The sequence below is a fragment of the Cavia porcellus genome, unplaced genomic scaffold (genome assembly GCF_034190915.1).
Source record: "Cavia porcellus strain 051 isolate PalLab524CR breed Dunkin Hartley unplaced genomic scaffold, mCavPor4.1 scaffold_4, whole genome shotgun sequence".
In the NCBI taxonomy this organism is placed as follows: Eukaryota; Metazoa; Chordata; class Mammalia; order Rodentia; family Caviidae; genus Cavia; species Cavia porcellus.
In genome coordinates this window covers 69,827,561-69,844,824 of record NW_026947487.1, presented here as the reverse complement: position 1 = coordinate 69,844,824, position 17,264 = coordinate 69,827,561, and the positions used below count along the sequence as shown (strand labels likewise).

General features: G+C 36.3%; 1 protein-coding gene and 1 pseudogene across 1 annotated transcript in view; one reads left to right on the top strand and one right to left on the bottom strand.

The window, feature by feature from the left end:
- LOC100717413 (broad substrate specificity ATP-binding cassette transporter ABCG2-like) overlaps window positions 1–10,503 on the top strand; it is a 73,515-nt gene extending 63,012 nt beyond the window's left edge. Inside the window, exons 14-16 of the mRNA XM_013152686.3 lie at window positions 7,485–7,574; window positions 8,603–8,688; window positions 10,345–10,503. Coding sequence (XP_013008140.3) covers window positions 7,485–7,574; window positions 8,603–8,688; window positions 10,345–10,492 — 324 coding nt within the window. The 3' untranslated portion in view covers window positions 10,493–10,503. The remainder of the gene's footprint in view (window positions 1–7,484; window positions 7,575–8,602; window positions 8,689–10,344) is intronic.
- Window positions 1–16,967, bottom strand: part of LOC106027768 (thyroid hormone receptor-associated protein 3-like) — a 286,224-nt pseudogene extending 269,257 nt beyond the window's left edge.
- Window positions 16,968–17,264: the final 297 nt, after the last annotated feature.

Genomic DNA, 17,264 nt, shown 5'->3' with positions numbered 1-17,264 from the left:
CCATTGAAATATAGGCAATAGACAAAGTAAATCAGAAGATAAAATATCTGGTGGCAAAATAGGATAGGAATGGTAGAAAACACAGAAAGAATAGACAAAATGGGAATGAATAACACTGATCTAATTATGTAGGCATTCCTGCATAAATGTAAAGAATGAACTTAAAGTCTACTGGCCTAGAAGAAGGTGCTGAAGTAAAGGATACTGCATTAAAAATATCTGTTCAATGAAATTACAGCAGAAAATTGTCTAAAATTTGGAGATGAGAGAAATATGTAGGTAAAGGGAGGCACTGAGAACCACACACAGAAACAACCAGAAAAGAACATCAACACAGCGTGCTATCATCAAAGTGCCTGAAGTCCAGAACAAAGAAACAAGAATAAAACTGTTAAGAGAAGTGTCAAATTACTTGTAAGGCCAAATCTATCAAAACAGCAGATTTCTCACAAGAGAATTTAAGGTAGAGGAAGAAAATTGGAATGAATTTTTTCAAAACCTGAAAGAATCTAGTTGCTAACCCAGATTGATGCATTCTGCAAAATCAAATGAAAACCAGACCTTCCATGATAAACATAAGCTAGACCAAATTCTTATCCACCAAACTAGCTTTGCTGGAAATTCTTAAGGGAATCCTAAATACAAACCCAGAACACAATAATTGAGAGAGAAAAGAGAAGAAGAAAGCTCAATGAAAGTACTGATGAAAGAATAAAAATTAGAAAGAATCAAGTGTAAGACAAAAAAAAATGACAGGAATGTGTACACTGATTTCAATAGTACCATTTTCTTTTTTTTTAAATTTTATTTAAAAGGAAAAAGAGAAAAAACAAAACAAAACAAAGTGGTGTAAGGGTACAAGTAATACAGAGCTACAAAAAAAAAGCAGTAAGAAATCACCAGTTAATAGATTACATATTATCATCTTAGAGATAGTTGCTCAAATCACAGTATCAAAGCATACAAAGTGGACATTCAAACAGTGAGACTGCAAACAATTGTGTTCAATGATCCAACCAAAAACATTAATATGGTCAACTATTTAACACCCCTAAACACTCTTGCTATTGTATCCTTTAGAGCCCTTTTTTCCCCTCTCTTTTTTACAACAAAATTTACACATTTTGGGTTTTATTACTCCTTAGTTCTTATTACATTTGGGGGGGGGGAGAGAATAAAGTCAAATATGGCAAAACAAAGCTGTCAGTCAAAACCAAGGATAGACATAGTACATGATGTAAAATAGAGTACAAGGTTATCAACAATGGTTATCAACAATGTCTCTTGTTTCCTTAAAAAGAATTGTCTTTCTCATTAGATATTATAAAGTTGAACAAAACAGTAGAGAACAAGACCAATAAAACTTAAGCATTGTAAACATTACAGGACTTCCAAAGGAGACAATAGTCAAACCAGAATGGGCATCTTAGTGAATCTTATTGCCTTCAAAGTAGTTGCCTATACCCTCAAACTTGATACTAGTCATACAGAATGGAACAGAGTCTAATCAGTCCAAACAAGATAGTGGGAGTATTACAGGACTTCAAAACAAGTTAATAGGAAATCAAAAAAAAGTTACTATTATATATCCTGCTAATTTTTTAAATTTTTCCCCTTAATTAAAAAAAAATAAAAAATAACTAAATAATTTTTTTAATGAATAAGGGAGAGATTGAGATAAAACAGGACATAACAATATAACAATACAGGTCAAAGCATGACTGTTTCAGCAACCTAGTGCTTCACCACCAAATAACCCGACTTAAAAGTAGTTACCATAGTGTCTGTCTTTTTCCTTGAAATATTTGAATAAAACTTCATATACTATAGCTTCAAATATTTCCATATCAAGAAGCCCAGAATAAAGCCTTTCCAATTAATAAGTGAAAACTTTATGAGGCTTCAAGACCACATAATGGGGAATCATGATTACCACATTTTTTTTATATATTTGAATCATTACTTACATTAGGGAAACTATTCAGTATTCACACATGCGAGATTGATTTATTTCATTTATGAGTATGATCTCAAGCTGTGCCCATTTATTGATAAATATCTCAATGTGATTCTTCTTTATAGCTGAATAATACTCCATTGTATAGAAATACCACTACTTTTTTATCCATTCCTCAGTTGATGGACACTTGGGTTGTTTCCAAGATCTGGCGATTACAAATTGTGATGCTATAAACATAGGTGCACATATATCACTGTGGTATGATGCTTTCAATTCTTCTGGGAATATGCCTAGAAGTGGAATAGCTGGAATAAGTGAGACTTCCAATCCCAGCTTTTTGAGAAATCTCCAGATTGACCTCCACAAAGGCTGCACCAGTCTACACTCCCACCAACAGTGTAGGAGAGTTCCTTTTTCCCCACAGCCTCTCCAGCATTTGTTGTTGTTGGTTTTCTTGATCCTGGCCATTCTTTCAGGAGTGAGATGGTATCTCAGTGTGGTTTTAATTTGCATTTCTCTAATGACCAATGATGATGAACATTTTTTCATGTATTTATTTGCCATTTGCATTTCTTCATCTGAGAAGTGCGTGTTCATCTCACATGCCCATTTTTGGATTGGATCTTTGAATTTTGGGGGTCTGAGTTTTTTTTTAATTCTTTATATGTTTTAGACAAGAGTCCCTTGTCTGAAAGAGAGTTCACTAAAATCTTTTCCCAGTTTGTGGGTTTTCTTTTCACTATGCTGGAGATTTCTTTTGACATGCAATGTTAAAAATTCTAATTCTTTAGTTAAAGAAGAGATTGTAAACCTGAATCAAAACACATTGTCCATCCAAAGTTGCCTACAAGAAATACACCTGTAGAGATTTCCTATAAAAAAGGGAAAGCATGGGAAATGAATTCTAGAGACAGGGCCCTAAAAGAAGCAGGGGCAGCTACATGCATGTCTGACAAGGTAGATGTTAAACCAAAAGGGGTCAGAAAAGAAAGCACAAAATACTAATAAGGGAAACAACATATCAGGAAGATATAACAATCAAAATATGAACACAGCAAGAATCTGGCACTATCAGACATAAAATGTTAGAGGTGCAGATTTCAGTACTACTATCACAAATAGGTGAACCAGAAAACCAGCAGCAACAAAACATCAAAAATAAAATATATTGTAAATCAAATGGACCTAACCATTTTGTTTTTATCCAACATCAATAGAATACACTCTCTTTCAACATGCTCCATAACATTCTCAGAACAGACCACATTTTAGATCATAGAATAGCAAAAAGCTTGATACATTTGAAATAATTTCAGGCATCCCATAATATCATCATGAAATAAAACAGGGAATCAACAGCAAATCAACAACCTCAGAGACAAAATATATAGAAATGGAATAACACAAGCATAAGAAATAGAGTAATAATCCCTTAAATGATCATTAGATCATTGAAGAAATCTAGAGAAATTTAAGTTCCTCATAGAAAATTATTTTGGAAATACTATATATGGGAGTCTGTGAAAGTTTTAGAAGAAATGTTTACATGTGTACCTACATTAGAAAAACAGAACAAGGACATATAAATAACATAATTATGCATCTCAAGTTTCTAGAAAAGAAGGAATAAGTCAGATATCAATACAGTAGACGAAACCAACTTTTAAGGATTGTAGAAGAAATTAATGGAATTGAAACTTAAAATGTACAAAAATCTGAAATCCAGAGATTTATTTCTTTGAAATGGTAAACAAGATTGATAAACCTTTTGTAAAAATTACCAAAAGAATGAGAAGCCTAAATTAAGGAAACTAAAAATAAAAACTTGAAATCACATCTGACATGATTGAAATCTAAAGGATCATCAGAAGCAATTTTCAAAATTTATACACCAACAGATGGAGAATCTGGAAAAAATGATTATATCCTTAGACACATATGAAGTACATACGTTGAGCCAAGAATATATGCAAAATCTAAGCATATCAACAAGTGATTAAGCTTGAAGTAGTATTAAAAAATTCCAATCAGGAAAAGCTTAGGACCAGATGGGTTTGTAGCTAAATAATACCAAAATTTATCAATGAATTAACACCAACACTTCTCCCAAATTTTCCATATAATAGAAAGAAAGTGTTTTCTCTCATATTCATTCTATGAAAGGAGCATTATCCTAATACAAAGACGAGATAATAACTTCATGAAAATGAAGGAAACTACAGAGCAATATCCTTCATGAACATGATGCAAAAATACTCAAGTAGGTCCTCACTGTCAGAATTTAAGAGCATATTAAATAAATCATCCATCAAAGACAAGTTAATATCCCAGGAAAGCAAGAATTGTTTTACATGCAGAATTGAGTAAATATAATGCTTCATACAGATAGAATCCAAAATAAAAATCATATGATCATTTTAATACACACTGTAAAAACCTTTGACAAAATCCAGTACTCATTCATTTACCTTGAAAAACACTGCAAATGGGTATGAAATACCTTATCTCAGAATGACAAAAGTGTTATATGACACACCCACAGCTAAAAGAATTTCCCCAACACTTTTGAAGAATACTATAGTATGTATTCCCATAGCTGCCATTCAGTATAGAGCTTGAAATCAGTTAAGAGACAGAAAAAGAATATGAATAGGAAAATGAAGTAGAAACTTTGCTTTTTGCAGATGATGATTCTCCACATGCAGTGTCCAAAAACTCCACCAGATGTCTTTTAGATCTGATAAATAAGTTGGGCAAAGTAATTGGATACAAAATCAACATTCAAAACTAAATTTGTGTTCTTCTACATCAATGATGAACCCACTGAGAAAGAAATCAGATAAACAATTCTTCAAGAAAGTTTTGCAAAATTAAATGCATAGAAATTAACAAAAGAGGTGAAAATCTGTGGTGAAAATTACAGTGCTTGAAAATAAGAAATTAAAGAGGACGATATACAACGGAGAGACTTCCTGTGTTCTTGGAATATGTGAAAACTATTAAAATGGCTGTAAAGTAGGTTTATATATTCAATGCATCCCCCCAACGAAATATTAATATTCTTCAACAAACTAGGAAAAGCCATTGTAAATTTCATTTCAAAGAAAAAGAATGAGAACAGCTAAAGCAGTCCTGAGCCAAAGCAATAACACTGCAGGCATCATTATATCAGACTTTAAAGTATACTAGAACGTGGAATTTGAAAAAATAGTGCTGACACCAAATTCAAACGCAGATCAATAGAAAAAGACACAGAAACAAACATGCACACCTACACCCACGGATGCAGAGGAGAAGAAAATTGTGTATATTGTTACTGGGAAGTTAAACCACTACAACCTTTATGGAAATAACTATGAAGATTCCTCAAAAGTTTAAACCAATGATGGTGAGACTTTTAGAGATGATCGCCCAAAGGCAACCCCAAACACACTTATTTAGCAACAAGGGCCAATACTACAATTGAATTCTCCTTTTTTTTTTTTTTTTTTTTTTTTTTTTGTCTTTTTCTTTTTTATCGGTACCAGGGATCGAACCCAAGACTGCCTGCTTGCAAGGCAGGCGCTTATGCTGCTGAGCTAAATCCCCAGCCCCTACAATTGAATTCTACTACTGAAAATTTAGTTTAGAAAAAAAAAACAACTTATACATTAACACCTTTTTCCTTAAAAGAAAAACAAAGGACACATTGTTCCATAAATTTATCACCACTGAAATCTTAAACCATTTGAAATAACATTAAAAATAACTATATAATTTGGGTATATTCCAGAGAGAATCATGGACTGCGTACTACAGAGATACATGCATAAACTGTGTTTGTATGTGGAATTCACAGTTGCTAAGCAATGACATACCCATTAACAGATTAATGGATAAAGAAAATGTGACATATCTATCTATCTATCATCTATATGTGTGTGTGTGTATATACACACACACACACACACACACACACACACACACACACCATGGAATATTCCTAAGCCTTAAAGAAGCATGAAATCAAGTCATTTGAAGGAAAATGGCTAGAACTAGAAATTATCATGTTAAATCAAATTAATTAAATGTTATGTGTTTTTTATTCTGTGAATAACATAAAATACATAAACTAATAAGAAAATAATTAAAATAAAGCAGAGAACAGGAAACCATGGAGAATACTTCTGATATGGAATAAGAGCCAAGCTTGATGGAGCAGAAGAGAAAGGAATTGAAATTGATTAGATATGTTAATCATGTACCAACTTTCCAAAGTGACCTGCACCATCATGTAATATTAACAGGCACTAATACAAGACAATTTTAAAATACCAGAAAATTTGTAAGTGAACAGAACTCTGTCACTTTCTTTCTGAGTTTGTAACAATCTCATACATCAATATATCTGCTTACATTTTTTAAATTATGGCCTGGTTCTAGTCTTCCATATATCTAAATTTTGCACAAACATAGGTGAGTTATGAGAATAATGCAATGTTTTCTCATATAACATCAATTAAGCAGAAATACTTTGCCTCTTAAAACACAGATCCTTCCTGCTACAGAAGAAGTACATGTCTCCAAATAATACATAATTACACTAAGTCAGTGGTGGTGACCCTGTGGCAGCATGGCACAGATGGCTGTTGGTTACCCTTGAAAGCTCTGAAGAGTTTGCCATTACTGCCATAAGCTCCTGACAAAATCTTTTGCTTATGCTTTTGAATTTGTCAACTATTAATGTAGATATCATTAGAAATGTATTATGCTTTGTCAACAGAAAGCAAATCTCAATGAATAAAAATGTTTCACTGATTTACTTGAGGCTTGTACAAATTATTATGTAAAGATACCTATAGAGCTTTGAAGACAGTCATAATAGCATGAAGTCTAAACATGGGCACACTCAATAGCAGCATTGACATTTTGCATATCCCACTAGAACTTGTCGCAGGTAGAGAAAATTTTATGTGAACCTCACAGTGCCACTTGTACCTCTTGAACTATCCAGGCATCACTCTTGCTGTATTGCATTTGCATCAGTTTAAATGGACACATTGACCACAGTATCTGGTGTATTTCACATTATGGTGTTTATCACTTCTTGATTTGGGGTTACGGTAAACCTGTTTCTGACACAAAGTCACAAAAACAAAGTTCAAAACTTTGTAACACACTGTTTTTGTAAGCAAATAGAATGGGTTATTTGATACTTAGGATTGTTCTGGTCTGATCCAGAATTGGTTTTTATAAGAGATGGGTGTGGTATACTTTGAATACTCAGTGGATTGGTCCATAAAGTTCTTTAGTTCCATACTGAGAGATTTAAGTAATCTTGGCTCTAAAACATATAAAATAAAAATTATGTCCATAATGAATAAATGCTTTATTCCTTTCTTGTCATTATTCTCTAAATAATATTGCAGACCCAGTTTTCATGTATTAGTCTGAAGACTGTAGAATTGTTGAGAAAGACATTTTCTAGAATTCCTCCTGAAGTTTCTGAACCTGTTGTAATTCATAGTTTTTTATTTTTTTGCAGAGATTTTGGCTTGTGACTGGTTTTTTTGAAACCAATGAATCTTGGGTCTCTTGGCTTCAATACATCAATGTCCCATATTATGGCATGATGGTAATTGTGCTTGTCTATCTTTATGACTGGGTTCCTGGGCTGGAGAAAACCATAAATAAGCTCCCATCATCCTGTTTTCCTGAGCACTGATCTAAGAAGCTTTGGAGGAGAAATTCTTATTAGCAGTGATTAGCACAAGTTCAGGGAGTCACCAGGGGTTTTTGCAGTCTCTCCACTCTGTTAGAGGCAGAAGGTGAGGTGAATCTGATGGTAAGGGAAAAGTTGACCTATAGATGAAAACATATTGCTATTTCCATTCCGTGAGGAAATGAAGGTGGCAGGAGACTGCATGGTTTGCATCTCAACAAGGAACAAGAACAGTGATCATGTAATGTTCATAGGCACGTTTGCTTTAGTATACTAATCAATCGCAAAGAAAATTGTTTCTTCTTAAATTGTAATGTAATATAAACAAATACTAATAAAGAGAATGTAAAAAGATATTCTTTTTACTTCTAGAAAAAAGTAAAACAAAATAACTAGAGAATAACAACAGATAATGCACTGGGTATCCTAATCTTAGAAAAATAGCCAAAACGTCACTCAGAGTAAAATTCATAGAAAAAAAAAGATTCTTACAAAGAAGAAATCAGTAGCAAAAAGCACAAAACTTCCTTTTTAACAAACAAAAGGAAACTGCTCATATAAGAGTGTTTCCACTCCCATAATTACAACTGGTTTTCAAAAAACAACAAAAATTGTTGCCATAAATCAATACTGTTCATTGAACATCACTGTTAACAAATTTAGTAATTTTGAGGTTATAATTCAACAAAAGAGAAGGAAAGAGCTACAATCTGAGCTAATCTATCCAGTGTTCTCCTTGGCAACCTGAAAATCAATACTTCAACTGCTATTCCACTTCACTGCCAAGAAAAATAAGCCTAGTTGCTTTGCTCTGACAAGGACCGGGAATCTGAAACTTGGTGTGTTTTCAGAAAGAAAAATGGAAAATTGAACTAAAATTTCTTAGAAAATTTCTAAAATTTAAAAACTTTTACTTTGCTCTAATTTCCATTGTGTTTTAGGCTTTGCAGCACAATGAATTTTGGGGGCAAAACTTCTGTGTAGGACACAGTGAAACCAGGATCAGTGGCTGTTCCAACTACGTAATGTAAGTCAGTGTTCAGTGTCATAATAGATTCGCTTCCTTATTTGATGCCATGGATAAAGGCTCTTGGGCTTATAGACCTTTATAAGACCTTTCGATCAACAAATCATTCTGCACCTAACTTATCCCATCTGCAAGTGAATCAGTCTGCCCTAATGCATGTGAATACACCACACAACTCTTGTGTTCCTCTGCAGTAAACATTATGTTTAATGCAGACAATTTGTTGTGTCATACTTTTGAAATTGTTTTGATGGTTGGTTTAAATTTTTTTCTTTGAGGACATTTGTGTTTGAAATGGGCCGCTTTGATAATGAATCAAGGATTTACAGTCCCTAGCATTTCTGAGTCTTGAGCAATAGTAGGAGCTAAAAGAGCAACAACAGCATACAAGGAGTAAATATAATCCAGCTATGATCCTAGCAACCCTCTTTACCTTGGGGCATTGGAAGACTTGATGAAATAACAGTCTACACAGTTGAGTGTGTCTCTCTGTGATGGGATTCGCACCAGTTATGGCTGTATGCTGTTGCTGTTATTCTAGCTCCTGTTATCATGCACAGGCTGGGCTCACAAGGAAGCAGAGACTATATATTATAGCTTAACTATCAGAACAACCCATTTCAAACTCAAATGTACTTAAGAGAAGTCATATTGTAATTCACATAATGTAAATAATCCTTAGAATTGAAACAAATTTCATATTGAATGATTGAGTATAAAAGCTTGCATGAGAAGCTGTTCTGTTTATCCAAGGGACTGCCTTTGCTTTGATGCAGATGTGGCAAATTTATAGGAAAAATTCACTGCCAGCCTGCTGGTCAGGAGGAAGTGAATAGGAAAAATAGGATTAGTGAAGGAGGATCTGCCATAGGCGTCAAAGAAAAGAGGCTGCAGATGATTTTAGTCCTGTCAAGTTCCAAGAGATGCGCAAGAATGGGAGCAGGCAATAATTCTGGCTCCCATGTGCATTTTGAGTACAAAAACTTTTGAAATCCATAGCAGGACAAGTTCATCCTGCTCTGCTCCAGCCACCCAAGATTTGAATTGGATATCTCGGCCTGCTGGTAATGCCTTGTAGCTGAGAACCTTTGCTGCTCAGCACTCTTAGTACAAGATCTGATAGAATGTGAACTGAGCAAAGCCTTTATTACTTCCCTTTGTCCACTTTTAGGATACATAGCTTGGTTTCATGAATGGATTTTTTTGATGCATTATCAGAATGACAGGGAGCTGTGAGTTTGTTAGCAAGGGCTGTGGATGTAATACGATAAACCCTCAGTATAAAACAATAAAAAAGCACTTCATAAATATTCCTTTGAAGAGAACAGTGTTATAGATTTGGAACCAAATTAATCAGAGGAGGCTAGAAAAATAGATTCACTCTATAACTGTGGCCAACTTTCTTAAACTGAACCCCATTCCTTCATTAAATGTGCATTATATCTCCGCTCTGGACTGTTTAGGGGTTAGATGTCTAGATAGTATCTAGCAAATGTTAATTACTCTTCACTGACTCTTACCTACTACAAATTGAAGTGATAACCATTAATGTTTGGAGAACCTATAGGATTCCTTATCAGAAGAACGCTGATGATTGATTGTAAGTTTTAACACATGCTAAGAATGGAATTATATCCCTTCGGTCTTTCATTTCAGATGTTCTGGTGAAGAATTCCTGACAATGGTGGGTATTGATCTCTCTGCTTGGGGCTTGTGGAAGAATCACGTGGTTTTGGCCCTTGTAACAATTATCTTCTTCATGATGGCATTCTTAAAATTATTATTCATTAAAAAACATTTTTAAATTCCCCTTAATATTACTGTGAATTTCTTTCATATTAAAAAATCATTATTTATTTCCAGTGTCCAAATGTCTGCTTCTGTGTTCTGTCACTTGCCATTACACTGTTGTCAGCAGAAACTACTTTTAATGGAGCTATTTATCAAAAGTTGAGTTATGTGAAGTTTGGGAAGATCCCAAATGAAACACTAAAGTTATCATACAGTCTTCATTAAATCATAATCATAGGCAACAATCTAATGTGTTGAAATGAAAAATTAAAATGGAATTCTAGAAAGCTTTGTAAAAACACTAATATATTTGATATTATTTTCCACACTTTTCGAATGAATAGGTGGCCTACTAATACTCCAGTTTGAATGGTCCATGGATCTGTGTTCTGCTGTTCTCTGTCTCTCTTTCTCTTTTTTTCATTTATTGTTTTTGTTTGCAGGAGGAGTTAAAAAAGTTTTGCGCTTTGCTCCCCTAAACATGAATCATTCAAGTAAAATCAACTTACCTAAAGAAATGTACCAAAGTAAGGGGAAAGCAAAACAATCAACAAAACAATTGTTGGGGGAAGAGAAGTTGGTACAGTCTAAATAGCACATATGCACAAATGCCACATTATTGACCTGCTCAGGACAGCCTCCTAGGGAGGCAAGCATAAGAGGATATTTCCCCCCAAGCATCATCGAATACTTCAATATAAATTTAAGATTAAAAAGATAAAGAAAAAATTAACCAAAAAATATACATAACCCCAAGAACCACCCAGCCATAACTGGCTTTGTAATTGATTGTGGGTGTTGCTTTCATTTTATAAAAAGAGTAACAAAAATATTAAATTTTTTTCCTAATTTATATTTGCTAGGATAATAGAATTCAGAAGAATCTTAGAAAACCAATCAGAAAATGCCCTCCAGTTTCCACCCCTTTTGCAGAAGATCATCAACACAAGAAAGTTTGGGACATTGGCGCGACTGCCAGAGAGTGGCAAACCCCACCCAGGAGAAGTCAGCAAATGCAGGAGCAGAGTGCAAAGAAAGTGGTTAGAAGCAAGTCTGTGTGACACAGAGATGCACAGAAAAGGGGACCACAGGGTGATCACAAAGGCCTTAAACTTCTGCTTGCTGTACAGGCGGATTGCACAAAGATCCAAGTGGTTTGATCCCAAACTGTGGTGAACACTTCAATGTTTATTCACATGCTTTGCTTTCTCTTTTAAGAATTAAAGTTGCACAAATTAAATCTTTCTTCCCTTACAACATATGCCTTAAAATGGGGGCCTTTTAAAATCAGGTTAGGAGAGAAGAGACTGAAAATCAAATTAGTCCTCTTAGCTCCAAGTGACATGAAAATTATAAACAAAACTATTGGTTTCTAATAGTGAACAAACCAAAATCAAGCATTGCTCTCTCTCCCTTACCCCAAGCCCAACCCCATACACCAACAATAAAGAGAGCTACACAGCTAGAGCTCAACATGTCCTGCTCTGCTGAAAGGTGGGCCTGACCCCAGGTTCTATGGTGGCCTCCTCTGTCCAATGGGACACAGCCCAGGAACACTTTCCACTGTTGTAGGCTTCTGCATGGCTGGTGGGGTGGGATGTTGAGAATCTTCTTTTTTTTTTTTTTTTTTTTTTTTTTAATTTTATTTAAGGAGAAAAGAAAAAAAAAGCAGGGAAAGGGTACAAGTTATACAGATTTACAGAAAAAAAATGAACAGTAGGAAATCACTAGTTAATGGATTACATATTGTCATCTTAGAAATAATTGTTCAAGTCACAAAATTAAAGCTTGTAAAGTGGACATTCCATCAACGATACTGCAAACAGTTCTGTTCATTGATCCAATAAAACTCTGTGATATCATTTTCTATCTTATGCACTTAAATATACATGCAGTTATATAGTTTGGAGCACTTTCTTTTCCTCTCTTTTGTACCATGACTATTACACATTTTGGGTTTCATTGCTCCCACGGTTCTTATTACTTTTTTGGAAGAGAGTAAAACCAAATGCGACATAACAGAACAGAATCGGTCAAGTCAAAAGGGTGGACATAATAGATAATGTAAAAACATAATACAAGGTGATCAACAATGGTTACTATAATGCCTCCCGCTATCTCTAATAGAATTGCCTATATCGTTAGTTATAATACAATTGAACAAAACAGTAAAGAATAAAACCAACAAAACCAAAACATTGGAGACATTGTAGGTCTTCAAAAGTAGATAAAAGTCAACAAGAATGGGCGTCATAATGAATCTCATTATCTTCACAGCTGATGCCTAAACTTTCGAACCTGATACTATCCAGCAAAACAGAATAGGGGAACATCAGTTAAAAACCAGATGGTGAGAGTAATACAGGGCTTTAAATCAAGGTAATGAAAAGTCAAAGTGGGTTACTATAATATATCCTGCTATTTTTTCCTTTAATTAAAAGGATAAAGATAAAAAAGTAAATAATGGAGTGGAGATTGAGATAAAAGAGGGCATAACAACGAAACAGCGCAGATCAAAACATAACCATTTAAGCAGAATAGAGATTCACCACCAGATAATCCTAACCTAAAAGTAGTTACCATATTGTCTCTTTCTTTGAAATCCTTGAGTACAACTTCGTATACTGTAGCATTAAGTATATCAAAACAATGTAAAACCATTCAAGAGAATGACAGCATTACAGAGTATTTAGAATCGACTAACAGAAAATGAATAATGGTTTCTGTATAATCTCCTTGTCTTTACAAGGTTTTTGCTTATACTATCGTACATAATAAAATCCAGTAAGATACAACCTATTTAGACCATTGGAGACAGAAGGACAAAAGCTAGATGAGACTTCAAAACAAGATGATACTAAATCAGTATTACCTATTAAGATGTCATTTTCTCCAAAATAGCTGTTCCTATCATCCAATCTTCTCTGCCTCATTTCTGTTGAGCTCCTTTTCTGTCAGTAGCTGTCAGTTTGTCTTCTTCATTTTGTTCTCTGCTCCATTCGTTGTGGCCTCTCTGCCATTATTTCTGGATTCTTTGTATTTTTCTTTTTTTAGAATATCCTGCAATACTCTCTGTAGAGTTGAATTGGTGGTTGCAAATTCCCCCAGTTCCTCTTTATCCTGGAAGCACCTTGTTTTTCCATCAATTTCCAGGGACAGTTGTGCAGGATATCTCAATCTTGGCTGGAGATTATTATCTTTCAAAGCTTGAATTATTTCCCCCCACGCTCTTCGTGATTTGATGGTTTGTGCCGAGAAATCTGCTGTAATTCTGATGGGTGTTCCCTTGTAAGTGGTCTGTTTCTTGTCTCTTACAGCTTTTAATATTCTGTTCTTGTATTGAATTTCTGGAATTTTTATTATTATATGCCTGGGTGTTGGTCTGTTTGGGTTGTAGGTAGCTGGGGTCCTGTATGCCTCATACATCTGAGTATCTTTACCTTTTGCTAAATTAGGAAAATTCTCCTGGATTATTTCTGTGAGTAGCTTTTGTAGTTCACTTGTTTGTGTTCCTACTTCTTCTTTTATGTTCTTAATCCTTAAGTTATGGATCCTCTTATCATCTTCTTGTCTTTGTATTATTGCTGTTTGTTTCTTTGTTATTTTTAAGAAGTTTTTCATTTCATTCTCCCATATTACAAGTCTGCCCTCCAGTTCAGATAGTCTGTCCTTAGTTTCTTTCAAGCTGTTATGCCAGTCTTCTGTAGACTTCTTGGTATCTTGGTAGTCCCTTTGAACCTGCTTCACATATTCTATGGTTTCTCTGTTTTCTCCATCAAACAATTCTCCCCTTTTTTTCTGTTCTTCCATTCCACCGCCTGTTTTTTCTTGGGTGGTACTTAGCATTTCTCTAACTATTCTGCATACTTCTAGCTTCAGGTCGTTGATAACTTCATTCCTGAATTGGTCTATGAGGCTCTCTATATGGTGCCTTATGTATATTGGTGCGGTGTCTGCTATTGCCTGTTTCTCAGAATTGGGGGCCGAGGAGCCTTTCTTGTTGCTGCCTCTTCCCATGCTGCCTCTTCTTCTCTGTTCCTTATATATGCAAGCTTATATAAGAGGCCCAGCTTCTCTCCCAGTCAGCCACAGCCTGATCGAATTGCGCCAGTTAGGTGTTCCCGCTCACCGCTGCGTACCAGGGAGTTACGGACCAGGCAGCCTACGCGGGAGTCGCCCCTCTGGGCCACCGTCAGGCTCTGGGATCTGGGTTGGGACAGCCTACCAGGTCCGCCGGCAGCGTCACGCAGGCCAGGCACTTTTCACCAATCCCGCCCAAGAGGGGGATGTGTGGCTGGAGTCGCCACCACGCCCTGCTCCCGCAGGACTGCTCGGGCCCAGAAAGTCCTCCTCTGGAGTCAAACTGTGGTAGAGTGTCAGTTTCTCTCACTCACCTCACCACAAGTCAGTGCACGCCTCCCTGCCGTTCGCAGATTGCTGTTCTCAGAGCTTCTGCGTGTCTCTCTCCTTGCTGAGCCACTGTAAAGGCAGCCAGCCGCCGCGCGGCGGGAAACCCAAATCGCGGCTTACAGTGGCGCGGGGTCCAGCTCCACACCGAGGCTTTTCTGTTCCTGTTTTAGCACCAGGACTGCATTCCAAGTTGGTTTCTCTCAGCCCAGTTCGTTCCTGAGTCAGCAGAGCATATCTCCACCTGCTTATGTCTCCTTAGTCCGCACCATTCCTGGCTTCTGAGCCGAGTCTTTCAGAGAGCCTCCGGTAGTTGCTGTTATCTGTCCGCCATGTTCTCCCGGAAGTCGAGAATCTTCTTGAGGACACCCTGTTCAGCTCCTCACCAGCCACCTTCCCAGGGCCTCTTTCCCCTGGGCCAGTGTGGCCACTACTGAGTTATAGGAAAACAAAGATTATAAATAGGTCCACTCTTCCAATCTGATCATCTTCAATCTCCCCTTCTTCCCCACTCTGAACTTGTGGGCCCATTTGAGGTTGGTACTGGATTTCCAGAACCTGAACTGGCACTTACCCCAGGGGAAGGCTTCTTAGTCCCAGTGCTGGTTCGCCCATCACTGCCTTTAATTTTTGGGTCATCATGCAAGTACTACTTTGCTTCTGGGCATGGATTCCAGATCCCATTCCTCTTTCAAGTTTGTTTTTTGAAGATCATTGTTAGTGCTGTCATTGTTACCAGAGTAGTTGCCTCTGCCCTAGCCTCTCTCTCTGGTTCAAAATTGAAAGCTTCTTCTCTTACTCTGTCTCTTGACAATACTCTTCGATTTTGTAGTACTGACATGACTCAGAGGCAGAGGAAGAGGAAGAGGAAGAACAGGAAGAGGAAGAGGAAGCTTGACTGGTCTTGTGCTCTCCTATGCTTCTTCTGCTTCTTTGATTTTTATGTTTTCTCTGCTTTCTCGGTTGACCTTTCCCTGAATGGCTTACATCATGGAAATTACTGAGTCTCTTGATTTACTTTATTTAAGATCTCTTTTCTTATTTTTTATGACAGTCAGTATCAAGGCAGAGATCAACAGGATCACCTTTGTATTTTCCCTCAGCCTTATGTTTATGTTCCTAAGGACTTTTCATTTTGTCATGAGCCAAACCATGTTTTCTGAATGTAGTGGGGGAAATATCTATCTTCTTGTATATCTCTGAGCTTTTCTTGTTTTTAGCTGCCTCCTGTTCAACTCCTCTTTAGATAGTAAAACATCCATGAAGTGTCCTTCTAGAGGATCCAGTGATGTTCTTTAACATAGTGAATGAATGATGGTCACTATATGCTGAGCAAATAATTCTGAAGGGCTACACTGAGACTGAGCTGACTGTATATGCTGGAAAATGGAATGAAACTCCTGTTCTTTTGTTGCTAAAACTAGATATCAACAAAGCTTGTGTTCCTTGGCCAATAAGCCAGTGGTCCTTGTTGAATGAGTCCTTCCAAATGTTGACCTGGGCCTCTCTAGTAATGGAAAACAGACTTTCTTGAGGAAAATTCTCCTTTGTCTCCTGCTTTTCACGGCTCTCAGAAGTCTTCCTGTGGGAAGGTGATGAGTTTATCTCTTGAATTGCTTTATAAGAAATCTCTAACATATTTTTCTCAGGAACAAATCCCTTGTGACCGCTTGTGGTTCTCTAGGCCTCTCCTCACTCTTCCTTTTTATATCTCTCTGTGAGAGACACCCCCCCCAAAGCTCTTCTGCTTTTTCTTCCCTGCATACACCAGCGCCTCCTACTTGCCTGACTTCTCTTTCTCCTGGCTTTTATTTGCACCAACTATGACATTAGATATAAATTTGAGTTCAACATCACACTCAGATTCTTTCCTACCCTTAGTTTTGTCCCTTTCTAGATCATTTATCTCTACCTTATAGAAGTCTGCCATCTTCTTCTCAGAGACATCAGGGAGCTTATACCTTTCGCAATGACTGAATGCCCCTAGAGGGCTTCTGAGTATCAGTCTTAGAAGCAAATGCTTTTGTTTTCACTTTTGCATCAGCCTCAGAGAAGCCTCCTTTCTCCTTTGTCTTTATCATAATTTATCTGTTTCTACACAGCAAAGGAAGCAATCAACTCAATGAAAAGACAGTTCACATGGTGGGAAATACGTTTGCCATCTATTCCATATACAGGGGACTAATATCTAGACTACATAAAAACATGAGCAAATTAGACCCAATCTAAAGTTGGTTAGTGAAATGAAGACCCTTCATTGAAGAGGAAGAAGAAGGAGGACAGCAAAGAAGAGGAATAGCAGGTGTTGAAGGAGGATAAAAGTTGAAATATTCAACATTACTCACCACTACACAAATTTAAACTAAAGAGTAGAAGTA